We start from the raw sequence: 23,891 nt of genomic DNA, 5'->3' as shown, positions 1-23,891 counted from the left end.
CTAAATGTGGGTTCTAATTAGGTCCATAAGCTCAATTACAAAATTTTAAATAAAAACAAATTCATATGAGTTTCTTACAAAAGTTCAGCAATTTTGCATTAACTTCTAAAAATTGTAGAAAATAGCATAGAACTTCAATGCAACAAACCACATGTCCTTTTTTAAGCCCTAAATGTGGAATCCAGTACAATTGAAATAAGCCAAAAATAATTTTTAGAAAAAATTTATGGTCAAAGCAATAAACAAATGTTATATTAACTGAAGAAATAAAAATTAAAGTAAATATGAACCCAATTTATTACTACTAAAAAAAATGAGTTAAAAAACTGAAAATAAAACATAAAGTGCTTTCCGGTGTACAATAAATTTATAAATGTATGTATAAAATATGTGTCATTCCTAACATGAATACAAATAGTGTTCAAAGTTTTCAAGATTAGAACTCGAACATTACTTAACAATTGCAAGAATAATGTTATTTTCATTTTGATCGACCTTTTTATTATAGATGACATCAATTATCTTCTATAGAAGGAGATCAATCAGATGGAACAAATCACAATTAATCATAACGTTTGAGTTGGTACACTCTTAATTACATAGAGTTGCACCTTGACTATTTGATAAAATTTATCATGTGTTGCATGACATATGCAAGCTTTTTTTATCGGCAAAGAATAAATAAAATAAAAAAAGACACTTCAAGGGTGTCCCAACCCTTATACAAAACATCAAAACCGACATATACAAGCTTTTGATGCCATCAAACGAAGCCAATAGGGTTCCAATCATCGTCCTTGAAATACAATCCAATATCACACAAAGGTTGTTAGTTAATGTGGCTACACAATTTAGATATTTAATCAACTGAGAAAAATATATCAAATTACAAGTTTCACGTGTAATGATAATATTGATATCAAATTGCAAGTTATGAAACATGTTTAATGGCAATATTTTAATAATAATATTGATACCAAAACTTGTTGTTCATTATTGAAACATTGGTATATGTTCCCATGCAACATAATAGGAGAAGGAAAAATGTATGAGACATCCACAAGTCTTTAGTCATGAATGCCCATCCAATTTTCAAGAAGAAAAAGACTTGTCTGCAAATTTTTCATTGGAGGTAGAATTATTATTTAAAGATTGAAACATATTTAAGATGTCAAACCCATTAAATCTGCAGTTCTTAATTCTCTTATAGGAAAAACTATTATAATACTTAATATATACGTCTATTTCGTTACATTTGAGTAAGAGATATTGATGTATTGGGTCCATAGATATAGAATCCAAAAAAAACTATTTACATTTTTTCTTGCCTGCAAAGAAAGAACTAAATATCGACCACTTCTTTTCATTTTACTGCAGAATCAGGCGAATTGAAAAAAGCTTGATCTCAACATGGTATCAACTTTAGATACAAAATTTTGTAGATTATTTCAAACTCTACTCGTTAAGGAATTCATAATTCAAAATCATTGGTTACCCTGAGTTTTCACATTACAATATGATACATTCAAAATAAACATCATTATCCTTAAGAAAAAGGAAATTTTAACATACTGAGCAAAATTCTTTGTTACAGATGGAACGTGAAGTAAATTATGCGACCATTCATGACCAATATGAAGAACATCTAAGCCTGTACTATTAGCAATGTTCACTTTTTTTGAACCTGTGTTTAGGAATTCTTGACAGAAAGATTGGACTCTTCATCATGTTGATCCATCCAAATTGAACATAAATTCTGCCTCTGGAAAACGATGGTTTCACATAGAAAACAAACCTTATTTCCACACGAACAATAATCACATACATACAGAGTGGAAGATAAACATGAACCACATCAATTGTTTATATTATTATGATCTTCATTTTTTGTAGCAGACTCTGTGAGAGATGGAACAACATTTTCTTCATCCAACTTTGACTCACTCATGCTCTCCACTCTCTCCTTCTTCAGTATCTGTGCCATGTCATAAGAGGCATGCAATCCCACAAAGAGGTAATACACCAGCAAAATCGCAGTCCAGAATCCAAATCTTCTAAACGAAGCCTTGTCCAACGACCCCAGAAGGAAAACATTGATGCCAATGGAAGCTGATGGCAAGAATGGCACCAGTGGCACACCCCAAACTTTTGGCTTCTTCGTCATTGGCACCAAAAGCCAAATCCCCACTGTTCCCAGGAGCCAAAGCGGCACCATGATTGTGTAACCAACCCATTTTGTGGTGTTGGCCCAATAAACAGCTGAGGCAACAGAAGAACCCAATATGAGAGCAATGCAGAGAACGAACTTCACTATGTTGGCTTGTGTAGCCACCCCTCTTGCACAGTAGCGGCGAACCAACAAGGCCAGTGCCACAAGACTGAACAAGAAGAGAGTGGAGATTGAAAGAAGGTTAGCAAGAACATCAAGGCTCGTGAAGAATGCAACAATTGCAGTGGCACCAAGCATCACAACCGTGGCATTGATGGGTGTCCCAGTTCTCTCATTTACCTAAATGGGGTTGCAATAAAAAGGGTTGTAAGCTACATAGCACAGACACAAATACGGGTTTTTATCATGGGTTACTTTTTTTTTTTTTACTAAAATAGGGTTTGTTTAAAAAAAATTATAAATTTAGGAAGTCGTGCCAATTCGGCACGACTTCATATGCACAAATCGTCTCAATTAGACACGATTTCTGCCTTGTCATACTGAAGTCGTGCCAACTTGACACGACTTTTGTCACGTCATAATTTGTTTAGTTCTAATTAATCTCTTTTCATCATTACGTGTTCTGTAAAATCATTACTTCTCAAGCTATTTATTTTGCAAATTCACAACAATAATTCTCTATTTATTTTCCAAATACAATAAATTTTTATTTATCTATTTATTTCCAAATTCAATAACAATTTTCTTCATTTTTTAATTAATCAAATAATCAAGTTATTGTATTACATTACCGTCAAACATGATCCATACACGATTATCCAATTTTTTGTTCCTTAAAACTAACACTCTTAGAAAATTATGTATCAAATTAATTTTTAACATTACATAACTTACTACCCAATATATAAACAATAAAATATAAAAAATTATGACGTGGCAGAAATCGTGCCAACTTGACACGACTTCACAGAGCAGGAATATGACAGGACAGAAGTCGTGTCAAGTTGGCACAACTTCATATGCACAAATCATCCCAATTAGGCACGACTTCTGTCTTGTCATATCATATTTTTTAAACAGACCCCATTTTAGTAAAAAGCAAAAAAAATAACCTAATCATGGTTAAAAAACCCCCACAAATACTAAAGGGTTATGCATTTTTTTTTTTCCAAAAGATTGTTTGATACTAAGAAAAAAGTGATTTGAATTGTACACACCATAAGAGTTCAATCTGAGTTTCACATGTGAGTTCTCTGATGTGGTTTGTATCATTTTGGCAACATTTGTTACGTACCTTAGCAAGCCATGGAGGTAGCAATTGTGTTCTAGCAATATGAGTGAGATACCTGGCTTGTCCCACAGCGCCGACAAGGAGAACACTCGTCATTCCTTTCAACGCCCCAAATGCAACAATGTACTTCGCCCAACTCATCCCCACCGCTTCAAACGCCACAGAGAAAGCAGCATTCTCGTCAACCTCCGAAAACCTCTGCATCAAACAAAGGGTCACCGACAGCATGCAGTACAAAAACGTCGTGCACACCATCGACCCTATCAGCCCCACCGGAATATCCCTGCCAGGGTTCTTCGTCTCCTCCGCCATCGTGGAAACCGCGTCGAACCCCACGTACGCGAAGAACAACACCGCCGCCGCCTGCAAGTAGGGATGGATCAGATTCATCAGCTAAACTACTCTGAAACTAGCTCTACCGAAGTAGATAATGAATCAACTAATCAAACTGATTTTAAATTATGCAAATGATTCAAAATTTTGTTTACCTGGAAGATGCCGCGGGACCCGAAGGGAAGAAAGGAGGAGTAGTTGGCGGCGCGGGCTTTGGTGAGGCCGGCGATGATGATGAAGAGGAGGACGAGGAGGTGGATGATGGAGGCGAGGTAGTTGAAGCGGGAGGAGCCCTTGGTGCTGAAGACGGCGAAGAGGCCAATGATGAAGAGGACGACGACGGCGATGGGGTCGAGTTGGCTGTAATCGGGAGAGAGGTGGTGGGCTTGGATGAGGAACTTGTCGGAGTCTTGGTTGCAGAGAGTGGCGAAGTAGGAGGTCCAGGAGCGTGCCACGGCGGCGCCGCCCACCACGTATTCGAGAAGGATGTTGCCGGAAGCTATGTACGCCACGAAATCGCCAAGCTCCACTCTCAAGTACGCAAACGAACCTCCTAATTAATCCAGTATTGGTGATTGTTAATGCATCATTTTATTTGTTTAATTTTAAGTTTTCTATAAGAATAACATGCTAAAGTGTAGCAGAAATTTCTATGCATGTGTGCATTTTGTTTTAGGTAGGAATATCGAGGGTAATGATATCATCTAATTCCAAACTTACTATCTTATTATATATATTTATTTTTAAACTCATCCATTATATCAAGCTTTATGCTTAAAAGTATTTTTTTTTTAATATTAATAAAAAATATTCTAAACTTAATTCAATCTCATAAAATCGACTTATAAGATGAGATTTTCACTCATCTATAAAGAATGAAACGTCATAATCTCTAGTTGATATGAGATATTCAATATACCCCTCATGCAAAGACTACCAACTCATGCGTGGAAGTATATATTATGAATGATCCGATAGTGAATAACCGGATAAGTCCAATAAACAATCAATAGAATGAACTCGAAATGAGTCTGATACTATTTTAAAAAGTAAACTTTAAACTTAACTCAACCTTATAAAACTGACTTATAATATAAACTTTACACTCGCATATAAAAAATAAAATGTCATAAAGTCTAATCAATGTGAAATATTGAACAATCATTAGTTTATGGGGTTGTAATGAAAAACAAAAACTTGAAGACTTATAGTATATTTTCGGACCTAATCATTCTAAATTCAAAAATGTTTTTTTTACATGTTTCACTTACAACCTATGTAGTACAGATACGGATACGGACACGGAGATACGGACACGGAGATACGTATGATCTCTAAAATGAAACACACGAGGACACAAATTTATATATTATATAATTTTGAATTATATAAATTGAAAATAAATATTTATGTGCAAAAGTGTCAAATATTGCATATCAAACGCTACTTGCGACATTCCGATGGCGAACGGTGTTGGACGCGCTGGCTGGAGTGAAGGTCTAGGGCGTGGTAGGAGCGGAGGTCAGGGGTATAGTAGGTTCAAAGAACGAAGGAATGGCGATGTGCTCTCCACTTTCTTTTTCTCGAACATCCCCCATGGGTTTGGAGAAAGAGATATGGTAAAGGTTTTCCAGAAATGGGCAACGGTGAGTGAGGTCTTCATATCTCGTAGGCTTAATAAGTGGGGGAGGAGGTTTGGCTTTGTCAGATTTCTGGATGTGAAAAATGTGGCGAGGTTGGAAGGTGAACTGGATAAGATATATATAGGGAATCAGAAACTTCATGTGAATATTCCAAAGTTTCGGAGGTTCCAGGATGCCACAAATAGGGAGGACTGGAGACACGCGGGGAGTCAAAAGGAAGTTGGATTTAAACCCCTGTTGGGTGAAGTAGGGAGAGGTTCACAAGGAAGGAAGGGGATATGGGTGGAGAAGAGTAGGAAAAAAACCTTTGCCGAAGTTGTTAGGGGTACCCCTAAGGAAGGGTGGAAGGGTCTAGCCATTAATACTCATTATGACGTGCCAAAGTGGCTGGCCAACAGCTTTGTAGGGACTCTGAGTGCAGGTATGGAGTTTGTTAAGCTGGAGGAGGAGATCGTGAAAGGTGGTTTGTCTATGGTTAGGGCGCGTTTCATGGGTGACAACATGGTTCTGTTGTCACCAACTAAAGGGGAGGACCTAGCGATCATCATGAAGCAGAACACAGGGTGGTTCGAAAGCGTCTTCTCAAGTGTTAACCCTTGGTTGCTTAGTAGTGGTGCAAGCCATAAATGTGTCTGGGTGAGGTGTTTTGGGGTGCCCCTACCAGCATGGAATAAGGATTGTTTTATGAAAGTGATAGATGCAATGTCAAGGGAGGCAGAGGTGGTTGCCATAGACGAAACTACCCTTTCCTGGGAGGTGGTGGAATTTGCCAGGGTGAAAATAAGGGTCCAGAACAGCGGTAGCGTGAGATGGGCGAGAAGCATCCAGATTAATGGTCATAAGTGCAGTGTCTTAGTGGAGGAGGAACCATTAGGTTGTCTTGGTTGGGGATGCAAGGAAAACCTCTCTTGGGAAGCTTCCTCCGATAGTGTTTCGTCTTCAGAGACGTATGTTGAGGAGACTGTTTTAACCGAAAGGAGTATTGAGAAGTGTTCTCGCTGTTCTTGGGACGACGGCGGAAGGGCAGTGGGGGAGGGAGGTAGAGAACGTAAGAACGGAGAAGGGGAACACCCAGGGCTGAAGTCAACTTTGCCGCTTATGGAAACTGGAAAAGATGGTAAGGGGAAAGGAAGGTTTTTTGCTCAGCCTAGTGCTAGACAGGGACGTAAGGGGCATGGTGGTTGCTTGTCTGACACTTTTCTTGATCAGCTCTGTGGAGATGCTGTTCCTAGTAACCTTTCGAAGTACGAGGCGGCCAGAACAGTAATCGAGGTGGAGTGCCCTTTTATCCAAGTGGAGTCACCCAAAGTGTTGGGCCGGGTGAACAATACCGAGGCCCATTTACGTATGGGTAACACTTTGGTGCCAACCCAGCAGGTAGAAGCGATAGAAGAGAGTGAGGGGTGTTTAGACCTATCTGGGCAGGAGGCGGTTGGGCCGAGGGGTGTTGGTAGCAATGAAATTATCACGAGCGGAATGGAGGGCAGCGTACATTCTCTGAACAGGGAGAGGAATGAAGGCGTAGCAATACCCCAAGGTAACAGTCGTTGTAATCTGGCCAAAAGTGGTATGAATTCTTTGAAGATGGGGCGCGAGGACCAGCATTGCCGCAATCTAGACCAATTTAGAGCTGACGACGACAAGGAAGGAGGTGAGTTCCCGTTGCTGTGCGAGGAGGACGGGACCAGAAGGTTAAGCAGGTCGATTTCCCCGCCGCGTAGATGGAAAAAGAAAGGGTTGATGGAGTTAGGGGACTCGTGCCCCCAGCTAAGGAGATCGGCCAGAATAAGTGCCAAACAACTTAGGGGAGGGTCGATACCGCTTTTCCAAGCAGGTTCGTCGTCTCTTTCAATTTCAGACATAGCCATTAGAAACTGTAATTCTCGGTTGAGGGACCCTGTTGATGAGGAGGAACCGGATAGAATGTGGGCAGTTGGCAAGAAAGCTGGGTTAATTTTTAGGGGGGAAGAGAAAGAGGTCGTCGCTGAATTCGGGAGAATGGAAGAACGCGACCTTGAGGTTCTGGTGCGTGCTAAGAGGGGAGGTAAGAATGTCTCCTTATGATAGTCGTCAACTTGAATATTAGAGGCATGGGGGGACTATCAAAACGAGGTATCTGAGTCATGTTATAGAAAATGAAGGGGCAGATTTTGTGTGCCTACAGGAGACAAAGGCAAAGGTTATTCCGGAGGCTAGATGTTTCTCAGTATGGGGGAATAATAGAGTTGGTTGGTTGCATAATGGAGGGGAAAATGATTGTGGAAGCTTGCTATCTATGTGGAACGAAGATGTGTTTCTGTACAGCAGTCACGAGATGGGGAAGGGATATATAGCTATCTTTGGTAACCATCTTAAAGCCAATGTTAGCTGTGTTATGGTAAATGTTTATGCGGCCTGCTCGATGAATGATAAAAAGACACTATGGGAGGATCTATCTAATCTGAAACGGGCATCACAAGAGAAGGTGTGGTGTTTCTGTGGAGATTTCAACGCAGTTAGAAGTTGTACAGAAAGGAAGGGTACTAGGACGGGAGGCGACTTCTCCAGTGAGATAGTAGGTTTTAATAGCTTCATTGATACTAACCTTCTTTTGGATTTGCCTATTGTGGGTAAGAAGTATACGTGGTTTAAGTCTAATGGGTCAGCAAAAAGTAGAATTGACAGAGTGTTAGTCACGGAAGACTGGTTGGCTATATGGCCCATGAGTAAACAATATGTGATGCGAAGGGAAGTCTCTGACCATTGTGCAATTGTGGTGAAGTCAGTGGAGAAGGACTGGGGGCCTAAACCGTTCCGTTCAGTTGATGCCTGGTTTATGGAGAGGGGCTTCTGTGAGATGGTGAAGGAAAAATGGTTATCCTACCAGGTAGAGGGGAATGTTTTTGTGTTTTTCAAGGAGAAACTGAAGAGGTTGAAGGGTGATCTCAAGATCTGGAACAAGGAAGTGTTTGGCAATATTCAAACCCAAAAAGGTTTGATTTTAAAGGAAATTGAAGAACTGGATTGCAAAGATTGTCTGGATGGCCTGAGGGAAGATGATAGGTTGAAAAGGGGTGATTTGGTGAGTCGGCTGGTGGTAATTGATAAGAAGTTAGAGTCCCTCATTCGCCAGAAGGCTCGTGCCAGCTGGTTCAAAAACGGGGACTCTTGTACCAAATTCTACCACTCGTCTTTGAGATGGAGAAGGCTTAGAAATGAAGTAAAAGGGGTGGAGGTAGGGGGCCAGTGGATTGAGGAACCCAGTACGGTCCGTAATGAAGCGAAGAAGCTATTTGATAGTAGATTTAAAGCCACCAAAGACTTTGGAGTAAGACTTGATAATGTAGATTTTAAGTCTCTATCACAAGAGGATAACATGGGGCTGATTAAGGCTTTCTCTGAGGAAGAAGTTAAGGAAGCAGTATGGCTTTGTGATGGGTCAAAGAGCCCTGGACCAGATGGGTTCAATCTGTTTTTCGTTAAGGAGGGCTGGGAGGTCTTTAAAGATGAGATAGTAGAAGCGTTGGCTCTATTCCATGAGACGGGGTGCATACCTAAGGGTTGTAATGCCTCCTTTGTTGCTCTTGTTCCAAAAGTTAGGGACCCTGCTAAGCTTGAGCAATATAGACCTATTTCCCTGGTGGGGGTTATGTACAAAGTTATCTCTAAGGTGCTGGCAGAGAGGATTAAGAAAGTGCTACCAGATGTTATAGATGAGTGTCAATCTGCCTTCCTCAAGGAAAGAGGTATTCTTGATAGTGTCCTAACGGCTAATGAGGTGATTGAGGAACTCAGGAGGCGCCAGATGAGTGGGTTGTGTTTTAAGGTGGATTTTGAAAAGGCCTACGACTCAGTTAGCTGGGAATTCCTTTATGACATGTTACGAAGACTGGGATTCCATGGTAGATGGATTAAGTGGATTAAAGGATGTCTGGCTAGTGCTTCAGTGTCAGTCTTGGTTAATGGAAGCCCAACGGAGGAATTCTACCCGTCAAGGGGTTTAAGGCAGGGGGACCCATTAGCACCCTTCCTTTTCTTGGTGGTAGCTGAAGGGCTTGCAGGATTAGTCAGGCAAGCTACGAAGGCCAACCTGTACGACAACCTCAATATTGGCAGAAAGGAGGTAGGGCTCGGAATGCTACAGTTTGCTGACGACACTCTGTTCCTATGTCAGGATGCTTTTTCCAATGTCTTTACCCTAAAGGCAATTCTCCGAGGATTTGAGGTAGCATCTGGCTTGAAGATCAACTTCCATAAGTCAAAGTTAGCTGGCATAAATGTCTGTAAAAGCAATATGGACTGTTATACAAAGACTTTGAATTGTTCACAGATGGAGGTTCCTTTTACCTATCTGGGAATAGAAGTGGGGGGTAATCCGAGGAAGAAGAAGTTCTGGGAGCCGGTTCTGAAAAAGCTGAAATCAAGGCTAAGTGTATGGAAAGGGAGATTTCTGTCCATGGCAGGAAGGCTATGTCTTATTAAATCAGTCTTGTCCGCTATTCCGCTATATTATCTGTCCCTGTTTAAAGCTCCGGAGGTGGTCTGTAAGAGTATTATTAGTATTCAGAGGAGCTTCTTGTGGGGATGGGGTAAGAAGAAGAGGCCTATTGCTTGGGTGAAGTGGAAAGATTTATGCAGGTCGAAGGGGGAAGGAGGACTGGGCATCAGAGACATTAGAAAGTTTAACCATGCGTTGTTAGCTAAATGGAAATGGAGGTGCGTATCGGAGGGAAAAGGTAGATGGAAGGAAGTTATACATTCTAAGTACGGTACGGACCCAAGTGGTGCCGACGTCCCTCTGAAATACCAGTCCTGGTGGTGGAGAGACATAAAGAAGGTGTGTAGAGAAGGTGGAGGGGAGGGGTGGTTCCAGGAACAAATTGGGTGGAAGGTAGGGAGAGGGGATAAAGTAAGCTTTTGGGAGGATGTGTGGGTTGGTAATTCGAACTTGAAATCTTTGTATCCAAGATTGTTCTCACTGTCGTTGAATCAGGGTCAGAAAGTGGGTGAGGTAGGAGGGTGGGATGACGTGGAATGGAGGTGGTCTTTATCGTGGAGGAGAAGAAGATTTGAATGGGAATCGCGTTTGGAATCGAAGCTTCTAAACCATATATCCAGGGTTAGCTTTAGGAAGAACGAGGAGGATACCTTGACTTGGAAAAGTGACGTAAATGGATGCTTTTCGGTGAAATCAACATATGAGCTTTTAGCTATGTCAGATGCGGGTCCCCATAAAGAGGTGTTTAGTATCCTGTGGAAGGCGAAGACTTTCCCTAATGTGTTGCTTACGGCTTGGAGGGCGTTGTGGGGGAGACTCCCTACAAGGGAAGGCTTGAATAAGAGAGGGATTGTGATGAATACCACGGGATGTGCTTTTTGTTTGGTAGAGGAGGAATCCTGTCAACACCTGTTCATGGAATGTATTTGTGCACGAAGGGTGTGGAACATGTGCTTTAAATGGATTGGGATTCTGTTTGTCCAACACAATGACATGGCAGCTCACTTTGAAGGGTTTACCTTGATAAATGACAGTAAAAAACAAAATATGGTGTGGAAAGGGGTGTGGACAGCTATAGTGCGAAGCATATGGGAACATAGAAATGTCGTGGCATTCAACGAGGGTATAGTGGATGAAGAAGAGGTGTTTCATAAGGCCCAACTTAAATCATGGTTGTGGTTAAAACATAAGGGACATAATTTCTGCTATTCGTTCTCTGATTGGATAACGAACCCTTGGTCATGTATTAGTACCTATAAATAAATTGTTGCAGGTATCATAAGCAGCTGATGGAAGAGGATTATAGAGGGTTATCTGATCTGGAGCAGGGACGAAGGCGGGCTTCAATGTCGGCCTTCTGATAATGGGGTTGGGTTTGGGTACAATGCCTGGCAGGAGCAGTTGGAGTACTGGGGTAATCCCTGGGTGGTTGGCTCTGGTCGAAGGAGTCTATCTGTTGGCTGGTAATTCTGTCCAACTGCTATACGGCAGGTAGGTGGCGTACGCAAGGATTCATAAGAGGAGGTTGCTGGTTTATTTATTGTGAACGAAAGCAAGTTGTTGGTGGATAAGCAACAATTGGGCTTATGGAGTTGTTAAGTGCTTGGAACAGTTAGGAGGACATGCCAAGGAGTATAGCAGTCTGATCATGGTTTTTGCAGCAGGAAGTTCTAGGTAAAATTCTGGGATGGGAAGGTATTGCTTGCATTGCTTGCTGGAGTTTTTTGCAGGCTTGCCAGATGGTTTTCGGCCAACAGGTTAAAGTATCGATGGAGATAGAGGTTGCTGGTAGTATTACGGTATTGTCTATGTCGGTATAAAAGCTACTATGGTATACCTGTAACCTTTTCTGTTTGTGGTTATGCTTGCTTGGTTTGATGTAATTTGGTTTAGGTGCTTATACCAGTAACCTTTTCTGTTTATGGTTATGATTGCTTGCTTTGATGTAATTTGGTTTAGGTGCTGATCAAGTGCTCATGCTTGTTCAGGTGTTATTGGTTATAATCATGTAGGTAAGCCATATGTAGGGAGGTTCTTCTTAGCTCTAAGAAGAAGGCAACATTTTGTTGTTGTATACGGGTTGAGATACCCCTGAAGTATCCCAGTTTATTCAATTTATTTCTTGTTGATAAAAAAAAAAATGTGCAAAAGTGTCTTTCAGAGATTTTTTTAGGAGTAGAAAGATATATTTTTTTAATTTTTTTATTTATATATATTTTTTTTAATTTTTGTATTTAATTGTGGGTGTAAGGTGAGGAAGTATCAAAATATCATAACTACTATTCTATAGTTTTGTGAGGTTTGAATATAAGGAAGTAGCAGAAGAAAGCAAAGATACCAGCGACGGGAATTTCGATGGCGAATTCGGTGTAGCAGAAGACAGCAAGCATGGCGGAGACGCCGGAGATAACGTAGGACAAAACGACGGCGGGTCCGACGTGGTTCTTGACCTCAAAGCCGGTGAGGACGAAGATGCCGGAACCTATGACGCTGCCCATTCCGAACCATATGAGGTCCCACCACGTGAGCGTCTTCTTCATCTCGTGCTGGCTTCGCCTCTTCAATTCCACCAACTCCACCTCCTCATTCGACCGCCCCGTCACTCGATCCGCCAGCCTCCACGGCGTCGCCAACAACGCTCTCCCGTACTTTGATACGCTCGCAAACGACTCCAACTTTATCGCCTCTGAGCGCCTTCTGTTGTCGTCGTTTCCCTCCATTATTCTTTCTTCTGCATATGCTCCACAACAACACTTAACTCAGTGCACCATAACCAACCATTATTTCCTTGTTTCTCTACAACTCTTTTAGCTACCTCATTCTATTTTCTTCACAAGTTTTTTTGCTTTAAAAATATTTTGGTGCCCTTTCCATGTACAAAGAAAAGTTGCAGCTTTGGGAACATTGAAGATCATACAAGCTATCAAATTTTGGAGGCAAACAACAAAATTTACTTCTTTGAAGGGAGTAAATTATTATTTGTGGAACTAAACAAGTGAATAATATGCATTTTTACAAATTGGGATTATTTGTGAATGGGGTATTAAATAAAATAATGATATATTGATCCATAATAAAAAAAGGGTAATTTCGTCATTCAAAAAAATTGAAAATTTAGAGAAAAAAAATTGTAGGTTATCAATATCTCACTAAATAATGGTATATTGACAACTTATTTCATGAAAAATGATACATTGACAATTTATTCCATGAAAAATAATACATTAACAATCTTGTTTCAGTGTACAACCATATTTCTTGACCTAAAATTTTAATTTTTGTATAAAATAACAAAAATACTCTTTTTAATATTATCAACTAGAGGTTGTATAGTAAAACAGGTTGTCAATATATCATTCTTCCCTACTCTATTATAAAGCTTTTGATTTATGATATGAAAAAAAATGTATTCTCGTCATGAAATTCATGTAAAAAAACTGAAATTTAAAAAAAAAAAGGAATTATAAGCTGATGCAAGTTTTCAATATATCATTTCTTTTGGCTTAAATTTGATGATATCGTGTTGAGATTATTCCTATTAAATATTTGAAGTTTTCATGATTAGTGTTGTTGAAAATGGTGATAATTTTATTTTGAAATGGAGAAAGAGTGATGTTTTAAATATGGAGAAGAGAAGGAAGACATAGAATACTTCTGAATCAGAAATGCTCATTATTGAAAAAAGTAGATAGATATAGATACATGTATATCTAAACACATATATGGTTACCTCTTGTTTTTGTGATTTTGGAGCCAAAGATGAAAATCCCAGAGGCTCCTTCTGTGCCACTTTTGTTCTCAAACTCACGAGAAAGAAAGAAGAAAATAAAAAATCAAAACCTTTCTTATCTTATAAATTAATTTATATTGAATATATAGAAAAAATCGAATTAATGAATAACAAAACAAAACCCTTTGACTCATATGCAAGGTGCTGCCGGCACCAGGACAACCGTATGACAAATGCTTCCGATGGAAACAATTTTGCATATCAAAATGTCTATAAGGACCTAAAGATAAAAAATAATTCGGTATGTTTGAATAAGAAGAAAAATCATATATGTTTTATATTAAGAAGAAAAATCAGGTATGTTTAAGTAAAAATAAAGTTGTCTCCGTCATATCCGCATGATCGATTAAGGGACTCAGCATCTGATCAAGGTCGACTGATATGACCGAAACCATCACATCCAAAGAAGATTAATGAGACTAATCAATGATTAAGCACTAACTAATGCGTTTTTAATTACGATTCAAATCCTTAATTTGACCCAACAATAAAGGGTTCATGATAATCATATGAATAAGCACAAATTCCAAGAATCAGTTACGTCATCATACACTACTAATAACACCGAGTGTCAAACACCAAAATTTCACTTGAGCGTGTTTTGCAGGTACCATCCGAATTCAAAATTTATAGAGACGAGGAGTGGAGAAACAAGGAGAGTGCGAGGAGATCATTCAAGCGGAAGGGAGAAAAGGTAGACCGACCGACTGAGAAGGAAGACAATCGTTCTCTTCATTTTAACTCATTCGATAACAAAAACAAGATTCTCCTCTAAGTATTTTTAAGAGAGAGAAATTAAAATTATTTTCTCCACAAATTAAAATTAATTACTTTATAAAAAAATTATATAATTATGAATACATTTATTTCATTTTTTTTTTCAAAAGTGTCTTGAAAAAACACTTTAAAAAATATCCTTAATGCCATTTAATACCTTAAAAGAAAGATTCAGAATTGATGGAATCTTTTATGCACAGCTAACAAACATGGAGGTAAAGTTAGTGTAGGACTTTTGATAGTGTTATTCATAACCAGATCCAGTTGTAACCCTAATGAAACACTATGGTGATAGAGAAATATGAAGTATAAATAATTTAAAATAAGTCATAGGAAACTAAAAAATAATTAAGAAAGTGCATGAGACTTGAACGACACGTATATTGCTTTGTTTGTAGTGAGTAAGTAACATGTCCTTTTCTTGTTCAGTTGAGTTATTTATCTCTCTTCCCAATGCTCATTTTTTTTAAATCTTCTAGATTTCTATTGACTACATTTGAATTATTTGGATGAGTTTTTTTAATTTGTTTTATAAAGAGCATTAACAATTATGATTATTTAAATGAGTTGTTTATTTTAATTTTATAAGTTTTATATTGCCACTTTATATAAAAAAAATTTGCAATGTTGTATTGACCCTAGATCTTTCTAAGAAAACATTGTTAGAATTCATTATCACATTAAATGCATTATTTACTTTGGAATTACATATTTTTAAGCATAATTTTATGTTTAAAAGATGCATTAGTAAGTTATGGGAAGAAAATGTATATAAGTTATGTTTGGTTTGGACTACTAAATGAGTGTTGACATACTAAAATTGAGGATAGAAGTGTCAAACGAGTCAACTCGTCCTATTAGAGTTGAGTCACGAGAGAGTGAGTTGAAATGAGTAAGAGGGTGTGTTTCTAAGAGAATGGGGTATATGTAGTAAAATCATAGGCTTTTATTTTTAGGTGGATGACTAAACTTTTATATATATATATATATGTGACTCATTATATATCACTGCATAGGGAAAAAATGAAAATACCCTTAAAAAAATGGGTTAAATATAAAATTACATTCCAAATCCTTTTTTCTGGAACACAATAATCTTTTCCAGATAAATTTTTTCGGAATGTATTATTTTCAATTCCAGATTTTTTTTATCAAGAAGAATTTTGATTTTTTTTTCTGGGCTTTTATATCTGGAAAACAAAAATCTCTTCCGGATTTATTTTTCCAGAATGCATTATTTTCAATTCTGGATTTTCATTTTCGGAATAAAGGATATTTTTGGAATTTTTGAAACTATGTTGGGTGCAAGTTCAAAAGTGTTGGGTGCAGGGAGCATTTGTCTAGTTTTTTTCTTTTATTTATTAATTTTTTAAAATTATTAATTATTATGTTGAAAATTGAGTCACTTGATAATTACATTTCTTTTACACATTGTTTCGATAATTACTAGTTATCATTATATGTTTTGGACTTGTTTGATGATTAAAATTTTCATCTATATAATTAACTCAGAAAATTATTGATTATTATGGTGAATTTCAAACTCATCTGATAATTAAAAATTTTATTAATATAAAATTTTGAAAATTATCGATCATCATGTTTAGTCTCAAACTCGTGAAACCAGAGTGGATAAAACTTTGATTTGGTTTTCCTAAATTTTCTGTAAAATATGGTTCCGATTAACATAACGTATTTATTTTAAAAATTATTAGCATCAATTATAGTTTTTCTCTTCCACTACTATAATTAATATAATTAATTAGTATGTTTATTATAAAATTAATATATCTATTATGAAGTGGGCTTTAAACATAACTCAACCCCATAAAATTCACTCATAAGATTGAGATTTGCACCAACTTATATACAATGAAATGTCCTAATCTCTAGTGAATGTGGATCTCCAACAATATTTTCTTACACTTTGCTTTCATATTTCATATCTCTAATATTTCATATCTCTAATCTAATCTATGTAAAATTTTCAACATAAATAAATAAAGATAAAAAATATTTGAAAAATTCCAAAAGAACTTAATTTCTATTGTACATATTTTCCCACCTACATACATAGGAAATGTCTCTTTGTGCACTTCTACCTTTAGAAGCAGAAGTGAAAGGTGCCATCACACCTTTATTTCTATTTATACTATCTCACAATGAAAATTTACAGATTCATAAAAATAAACATAAACTTATTTGTACAGACCATGTTCAACTTGTCTATTGTACATTTCTCACTTTCATACATCTATGTTTTCCTTTGCATTTCTATCTACAACATTTGAAGATAAAGGCTCCACAATCCTTTATTTCTGTCACAATGCAAATTTTCCATCACAAGTGTTTGCAACAGATCCTTATGCTGATTCCCAAATGCATCTCCACAGGTATCATCATCACTCATATGCTCATACTTCCCTTTTTCATGGAGTCACCTGGAGGGTCAATTGTGATCCAAAGCAGTGCAATGGTGATGGAGAGAATCCCTGACCAGACATAAATAATTGTTGGCACCCTTCCTCTCTTTCCCATCAACCCTTTGGCAAAAGGGTACATGTGAGACAGCACCCAGAAGCTGAAGAACATGCTTCCCAAAAGCTTGTTCCACTCTGGTATCACACTGTACACAGTCCTTAAGAATCCCATCACCAAAGCAATGAGGTTGATGATGAGAATTGTTAGTGGCATGATGAAGAGACTTGTCCATTTGACAATGTAGAGATCAGCAAAGTCATCAACATCTTCATCTCCTGCTGACTTTGAGGTTAAGGTGAAGGAAATCTCTATGCCAGCCACCACCTTCAACAAGCCTTGTATGACAGCAACAAGGTGAGCACTGGTGCCACCAATCACCCAAAACTGCTCATTTCTCCACCATTCCTCAAGGGCTATGCCTGACCACTTCACTTCAAGGAGGGAGATGAGAGTGAGGCAAATGGTGATGAGCAAGAGATAGACCAAGAATGCCACATTCAAGCCTTCCACTATGAACTGGCCTGAGAAAAGGGAGAGTGCAGGAATGAAGCAGTACACCACCAAGAACAATGAGGTGAAGGGGTAGATGCCAACATTGAGGTAGGAAATTCTCTGCAGGAACTTGAGGCGTCTGCTGGCGAAAATGGCATTGTTTCTTGAGAAGAAAATCTCCACAGAACCTGTGGCCCATCTCAGCACTTGGTGCAGCCGATCAGTGAGGTTTATTGGTGCAGTGCCACGAAAAGCATCTCTCTTTGTGATGCAATAGATTGATCTCCAACCACGGTTGTGCATTCTGTAACCAGTCACCACATCCTCAGTCACTGACCCGTAAATCCAACCTACCCTGTCCCCCCACTCTGTCTTGTCCTCATACCTGCATTATCAACTCATCCAAATCATTTCCTGGTTTTCTTTCTGTGCATGATATCATGAAAGGAAAATGTTCCACAACCAAAAACTAGAAAAGTTAATAAGAATAATTCTTACAAATTAGCTGTTGATCTACAAATGCATAATCTGGAAGGAAAAAAAGATTCAAAGATAGACTTTGTTGTAGTTTAGGTACAGAGGATAAGAACTTATGCAGTATTCCTATTGAAGGGCAAGTGATGCAAGATTCTTAGAATCTCGATATAAGTGCCTCCATAATTCTTTATTTTGATATACATGTTTGAAGGTATATTTTATAGAATATGTTGTAAATATGGTACATCATGTTATGGGTTGGTGTTGGAGATCGCGAGATTAGAACATTTTATAGTATATATGTGAGTACAAACCTCACCTTATAAGTCGGTTTTATGAGATTGAATTAGGCTTAAAGTTCACTTCTTAATATAGTATCAGAGTCATTTTGAGTTTATCCTAACGATTGTTTGTCGGTCTTATCAGACCGCTATCGGATAACCCATAATATATGGTTCCACACACGAATTGGTATATTCGGCGTGAGAGAAACTTGTTGGAGCTCCAAGGACTCCATTTTATTAATTTATTATTAATGATTAAGAAAACACTCGTGTAATACTTTTGGTTGTATAAGAGCTCTAAGTAGAGAGGTAATAGTGAAGGAAATTACCAGCATGAGATGACAGCAATGGCCTCAGCAACAGTGGGGGCATCCAAAGGTGGACGTGGTGAGAGAAGTGCCCCTGCTGGTCTTCCATTCTGCACAGATTTGTGATCAGCAAGTGGCCTTCCGTTGTATTCAGCCACAGATATGGAATCTGTGAACATAGTTGAGCTTCCAAACTTTTGTGGATAACCCACTTCTGAATCAGATGTGAGGGGTTGCGTTTCATCATCTAATTTTGCTTGTGGTGCATTCCGGTTCACCTTGGTTTTCACTCTTCCAAACACACCAGTGTGCTCAATGAATCTCGGTGGTTCAAATCCATACAGTGCATACCTCCTAAACATGCAACCTGTTCCCACATACATTGGACCTTGGAGACCATCCAGTGCTCTCATATTTCCTAATCAATTACACATTGTTAAATGCAACTGCATCAAACCAAATCTCATAGCAACTCACACATCACTATGATTATGTCAGAACAAACTTCTTCAAAAACAGAGAAAATGAAATAAGTTTCTGCATAAGTTAACTAATGCAAAGTTAAAAATCAAATTTAGAAAAACTATATTAGAGAAGGAAAATGTTATTTTGACAACTCCAGCACTAGTTTACAACATTCGATCATTACAATTTCAAAATTGCTTCATTTCAGTACAAAATGTTTCTCTTTTCAGTTGTAATCTGGTGCATGATTGTCAATATATCGTTCATTAGATAATTTCTGTATGGAGAAGTTTATCTAAACCTCATGTTTTGCTTCAAATGAATAATGGCTAGCTAGATATATGTGACAGCTTGAATTTTGTTTTTACCATCAAAGAAGACTGTGTTGTGATTTGCATATCGATCAGAAGGATCAATCCCTTCAAACCTTTGTGGAAACTGTATGTAACATACGCGATCACCTCCACGGTCCATCATGAAGCACATTCCCTCCCTCAAAGCAAGGGAATTGTAGAAGTAGTGATCACAGTCCAAGTTGAGAATGAATGGTCCATTAGACAATATAGCTGAGGCTCGAACCATGGCATTCATGGCTCCTGCTTTCTTGTTATGATCATACCCTGGTCTCTTCTCTCGAGAGACATATGCAAACATTGGAATCCTGATGTCTATACCTGTGAAATCTAACGTTTTCTCATCTGCAAACCCCATCACAGGATCATGATGTGGGACCTTACTCATTACCTGTATATAATAAACATGCACATTCACTATTAATTCTCTATGACCAAATCCTTGTAATCAACTTCAGCTAAGAAACAAAACCAAATTCAGATTCTTGCAACAACTGTCATAAGCAAGAGTTTTACAGCATCAACTTAATCTGAAGACTAAGTACACCGAGGAAAGAAGGTTTAAATACGTTTTACTACAGTTTTTCTCAGATTTTGTTTTTGTTCCTATGCTTTGAAAATTTAGTATTGAATCTATTTAGTTAAAGAATTGGTTCCTACCATCATGTTTTGGTTTGGCTTGGGTTACTGAGTCTGGACCGTGAAAGAAACTATAGAAATTCGAAATCAAACTTCAAAAAAGTGTATAAATCAATACTAGAAAATACTCTAAAGAATGTTCTAGTCAGGAGTAAAAAACTAACCCTTGAAAGTATTAAAAGCATTTAAGAATCAAATCTGAAGATGGAACTTTTAACCATGCAAGCCAATGATATCATGCCATCATATTATCCAATTTCAAACCATTTAAAATTTATAAGAATCAAAACTAACTAGTAAAAACCTAAAATGGTTAAAATCAAACTTCACCCAATTCATATCTGCATATAATAAATAAATATGGATCATTTTAGGGATGAGCCAATCAGGCCTGTATATACCTGCAAGATTCCAGCATGGTCACCCTTAGAGTGATCAGGTGTAGGGCCATACCAAGTACCTGGCCACTGAGTGCCATCAGCCATCCATGTAGCTTTAGGGACATCACTGGTGTAATCGTTTGGTAGAGTTCCTCCATTTTTTTCCTTAGCTGACTGTTTTGCTTTCTTTTCCTCTTTAGAGTTGTGTGATTTGCTTCTTTTACGTATTACCTCAGGAAGTCCATTGATTCTGACCTTAAATTCATCATACTCCCTCTTGATCCATCTACGGTCCTTCACAAAATCGTGTCGTTTCTTGTTCTTTGTGGGGTCTTTCTTCAAACCGAAGTAAGCATCTGGATTTCTTGGTTCAATGTTGTGTTTTCTACAAAAGGGTACCCAAACCTGTGTATGCATATCAAGAACATAGTTCATGTTGTCTCATATTCAACCAAAATTGAATAAAAGTTGTCTGATCATGCTTGATGTACCATTCCTTAATTTTATGACATAATATTATTGTAACAAAGAATTATAATTAACCAAGCATATGATTTCCTTTTTGTATTTTATAAAAGTTCTAGCAACTGGGGTGGCTTTAGTTGATGAGATTGTAAACTAAAGGTTTTTTTATTGACAAAAAACAAATAAATTAAATTCAGATATTTCAGAGATACCTTAACCCTTATACAAAGTCAATTCTTAAAAAATCTTACATAGATCATAACACATAAAACTGAGGATCTTAGATAACAAACATAAACAACCCTACAATTCAACATAAACTCTCATTTTTTCTAACAGATCTCATGCATACAAAAATTTCAAGACACCCGTCAGAATACCAAAAACTTACACAGTAATGGAAAAACAAATTGTAAACTGACCTCAGCAAATTTGACAGCTTCAGCCATGGCTTCAAATGTGAGTATGGCACCACCATCATCTGAAATGTAGCATGATATTTTTTCAATTGGATAGTTTACACCAAGAATGGAAAGAATGGTGTTGGCAGTGACAAGAGGTGGTTCCTTTTCTGCATCAGCAGTGGACACAAAAACATCGATGCCTGGCAAGTCTGAGCGACCAGTTGGGTTGGTATCAGATGGCTGATCAAACTTGTCATGCAGTGCACCAAGGTCTGTGCTTCTGTTTATTGGATTCATTTTGGGGAGGATATCAAGAAGCCAAGAGAAAGCAAACCAAATCTCACACACAATTGATATTCCCCACAACCACATAGCTTCATGGTTAGGATTCCGAATTCTCCAAGTTAAAAACATAACTAGGATTACTATACGGACAACCACCAACAACCTGTTCACACAGAAAAATCATTCATATTGCAGAAATTTTCCATCTTCTCCAAATGCTAATTATTCCTGCAACTAATTAAGCTCCTGAAATTCAGCAGTATCAGCAATTACACCAACTAAAGTGCAGCATATGGATAACTTAGAATTACAGTTCCTCTTGGTGGAAATATCACCTTCAACAATTTTATTAATTAGCAAAGTTTAATTCAAAAATGAGTTTAATTCAGAAAATAAATGTGTGGAGAGTTTATACTGTAGATTATATTTAAAATCATAGTATAAATAACATATGCATATGCCTCAAATATGGTAACAGCAGAACATGATGTTGTGGTTCTCTAAGGCTAGTTATACATTAAAAATCTTATTACAACTTTGAATACTATTATTTTTCTCCAACTGTCATTTTCCTTTCTCTAAATAATGAAAAAACATGTGAAGGCAGAATCTGCATGTATGAGAAATGATACAAGTATAATTCATGTATATACCTGTAAGGGCTAAGTATAGCCCCTGGGATTTGAATCTTCCTAGTGAGTGGTTTCCATGGTTTGTCCATGAAATCTTGCATGCTCACTCCTTCTTCAAAAGTGTTCTGATCCTCCTGCCAAAATGCATTCCCTATCCCATAAGTCCCTTTGGTCTCAAACAACCATCGATTATGATCAAAATCTTGAGTTTGGCTCCTCAACAGCATCGACTTGTTGTTCACTGAACTCAACCCTGTGGACGTTCTTCTTTCCATCCTAGGGTTCCCACCACCACCATGCGTCTGAGATTCTGCACCAAACCTTGTAGTCCCACTTCCACCATCATGCTTCGAATCAGAGGTTCCAGGTTGATTATCTGGGGTGGGAGGCATCATCACAGTGTAATTGGTGTGGTCATTCGGGCCTGAAAAATCACCACACATGTCAATTTCATCATCTCTCAAAAGTTTTTTTTAAGTTTTTCGTATTCAGATAAGTGTGTTGAACCACTAATTTACATGATGTTAGTTAATTTTTCTAGGAGATAGTTAGCATGAATAAAACGGGTATGCATTTAGGTTTTTCTGTAAGGAGATTAGAAGATAAGGTATTCCTGAAATATCTATTTATTCATTAGTTTTTTTTCGGATAAAAAGAATCATCTCTTGAAAGACTCATAACCTGCCACTTGAAGTAAGTCTTGTCAATATGAACGGAGAATATAATTTTTATTTCATTGTTACTTTTCAAATTAGAATACAATCTTTCTAAATAGTCTTACAATAAACTTCTCAAATTCTATCTTCTCTTTCATAAAACCTATACTATAAACTACATTTAAAATCATAGTACAAATGACATTCAAAATTATAATTATTAGTTATTCAAATTTCAAAATAAAACTGATGTTGAGTTTAATGGGAACCATAAATTGCTTACCACCCGTTTTTTTTGTAGTATTTGATGAACGTGTCATCTCTAAGAATGTTTTTTCTCTCCTTCCTTTCTTTCTTCCTTCACATTTATGTCTTTGATTTTTGCCAATGCTCTTTTGTGATCATTGTAGGTGGAGAGTTTTTATGGGAAGATGAATTTCCATGCATGCCTGCATGCAACCATGAAAGTTAGATTGGGTGAGAAAAGCAAAAACATGAAGGAACAGTGTTTTTGGAGGAGAGAAATTGCATGGTTCCAAAATTGCTTCTGTGAGATGTTTGCATGCAGTTTGAAATTCTAACTCAGAAAATGCATGTCATAGCCCCTTAATTTCTGCTCAGCCTCTTATCACTATCTCCTCTTTCTCTTTCCTACTGGTTTGGTTAATTAGGGTCTGTGCACAAACACACATTTTCTCAGTTTTTTCCACCCTGTCTTACAATTACCATCACAAAAATTTTAACAGTTTCTTTCTTTAAAAGGAAAACATTATTAGACTTATTTTAAAATTAAGAATATATTATTAATTATACTTTTAATTGAACAAATACTGTGTTAAAAAACATTAAACTTATTACTCAAATGTGTTATGATTAGTTATAAAAGAAATATTATGGTTTGTTCTCTATTCAACTAATAATGGTGGAGTGATAATGAATAAATTTAAGCAAAGATATACGTTAATAAATATTTAATGGCTTATTTACTCATTCTGATTCATTTATCTTTATTCTTAAAATAAATTAAATGCATAGTGTTCATCTAATTGGAGAAATAAAAATTATTAACATATGTGAAATGCACTATTA

At 37.4% G+C, this 23,891-nt stretch overlaps 2 protein-coding genes across 4 annotated transcripts; both read right to left on the bottom strand.

Annotated features, from left to right (window-relative positions):
- Nucleotides 1–1,524: 1,524 nt before the first annotated feature.
- On the bottom strand, nucleotides 1,525–13,907 carry LOC137806203 (cationic amino acid transporter 1). Its single transcript, XM_068606197.2, has 5 exons — nucleotides 13,645–13,907; nucleotides 12,253–12,645; nucleotides 3,950–4,347; nucleotides 3,465–3,824; nucleotides 1,525–2,509 (listed from the first exon to the last, which is right to left on the bottom strand). Exons 2-5 carry the CDS (start codon nucleotides 12,632–12,634, stop codon nucleotides 1,856–1,858), a joined length of 1,794 nt encoding a protein of 597 aa, XP_068462298.1. The 5' UTR covers nucleotides 12,635–12,645; nucleotides 13,645–13,907; the 3' UTR covers nucleotides 1,525–1,855.
- A 2,575-nt stretch (nucleotides 13,908–16,482) lies between these two features.
- CSLD1 (cellulose synthase-like D1) lies at nucleotides 16,483–23,400 on the bottom strand. Of its 3 annotated transcripts, none has more exons than XM_068606188.2 (7): nucleotides 23,086–23,400; nucleotides 22,168–22,570; nucleotides 21,248–21,677; nucleotides 20,382–20,765; nucleotides 19,357–19,732; nucleotides 18,545–18,941; nucleotides 16,483–17,839 (listed from the first exon to the last, which is right to left on the bottom strand). In XM_068606188.2, the coding sequence occupies exons 1-7, from the start codon at nucleotides 23,120–23,122 to the stop codon at nucleotides 16,888–16,890; spliced, it is 2,979 nt and encodes a 992-aa protein (XP_068462289.1). In that variant the 5' UTR covers nucleotides 23,123–23,400; the 3' UTR covers nucleotides 16,483–16,887. The 3 variants fall into 3 exon arrangements, with proteins under 3 accessions (XP_068462289.1, XP_068462290.1, XP_090156139.1); XM_068606189.2 differs by lacking the exon at nucleotides 23,086–23,400 and adding an exon at nucleotides 22,665–22,781; XM_090300013.1 differs by lacking the exon at nucleotides 23,086–23,400 and having other exon boundaries at nucleotides 22,168–22,743.
- Between the last annotated feature and the right edge of the window lie 491 nt (nucleotides 23,401–23,891).

The sequence above is a fragment of the Phaseolus vulgaris genome, chromosome 3, assembly GCF_051622355.1.
Source record: "Phaseolus vulgaris cultivar YP4 chromosome 3, ASM5162235v1, whole genome shotgun sequence".
Taxonomy (NCBI): domain Eukaryota; kingdom Viridiplantae; phylum Streptophyta; class Magnoliopsida; order Fabales; family Fabaceae; genus Phaseolus; species Phaseolus vulgaris.
The sequence above is the reverse complement of the archived record's forward strand: the minus strand, read 5'-3'. Positions and strand labels throughout refer to the sequence as shown.

What these genes read in the sequence shown, in the direction of transcription:
- LOC137806203 (XM_068606197.2), bottom strand. Translation starts at nt 12,634, where the DNA reads ATGGAGGGAAACGACGACAACAGAAGGCGCTCAGAGGCGATAAAGTTG. An exon ending in GGTCCCGCGGCATCTTCCAG is followed by an intron (nt 3,825 to 3,949) that starts GTAAACAAAATT and finishes CCCTACTTGCAG; the next exon opens with GCGGCGGCGGTGTTGTTCTT. An exon ending in TACCTCCATGGCTTGCTAAG is followed by an intron (nt 2,510 to 3,464) that starts GTACGTAACAAA and finishes AACCCCATTTAG; the next exon opens with GTAAATGAGAGAACTGGGAC.
- CSLD1 (XM_068606188.2), bottom strand. Translation starts at nt 23,122, where the DNA reads ATGACACGTTCATCAAATACTACAAAAAAAACGGGTG. An exon ending in TACTACAAAAAAAACGGGTG is followed by an intron (nt 22,571 to 23,085) that starts GTAAGCAATTTA and finishes GTGATTTTTCAG; the next exon opens with GCCCGAATGACCACACCAAT. An exon ending in GCTATACTTAGCCCTTACAG is followed by an intron (nt 21,678 to 22,167) that starts GTATATACATGA and finishes CTGTGTGAACAG; the next exon opens with GTTGTTGGTGGTTGTCCGTA.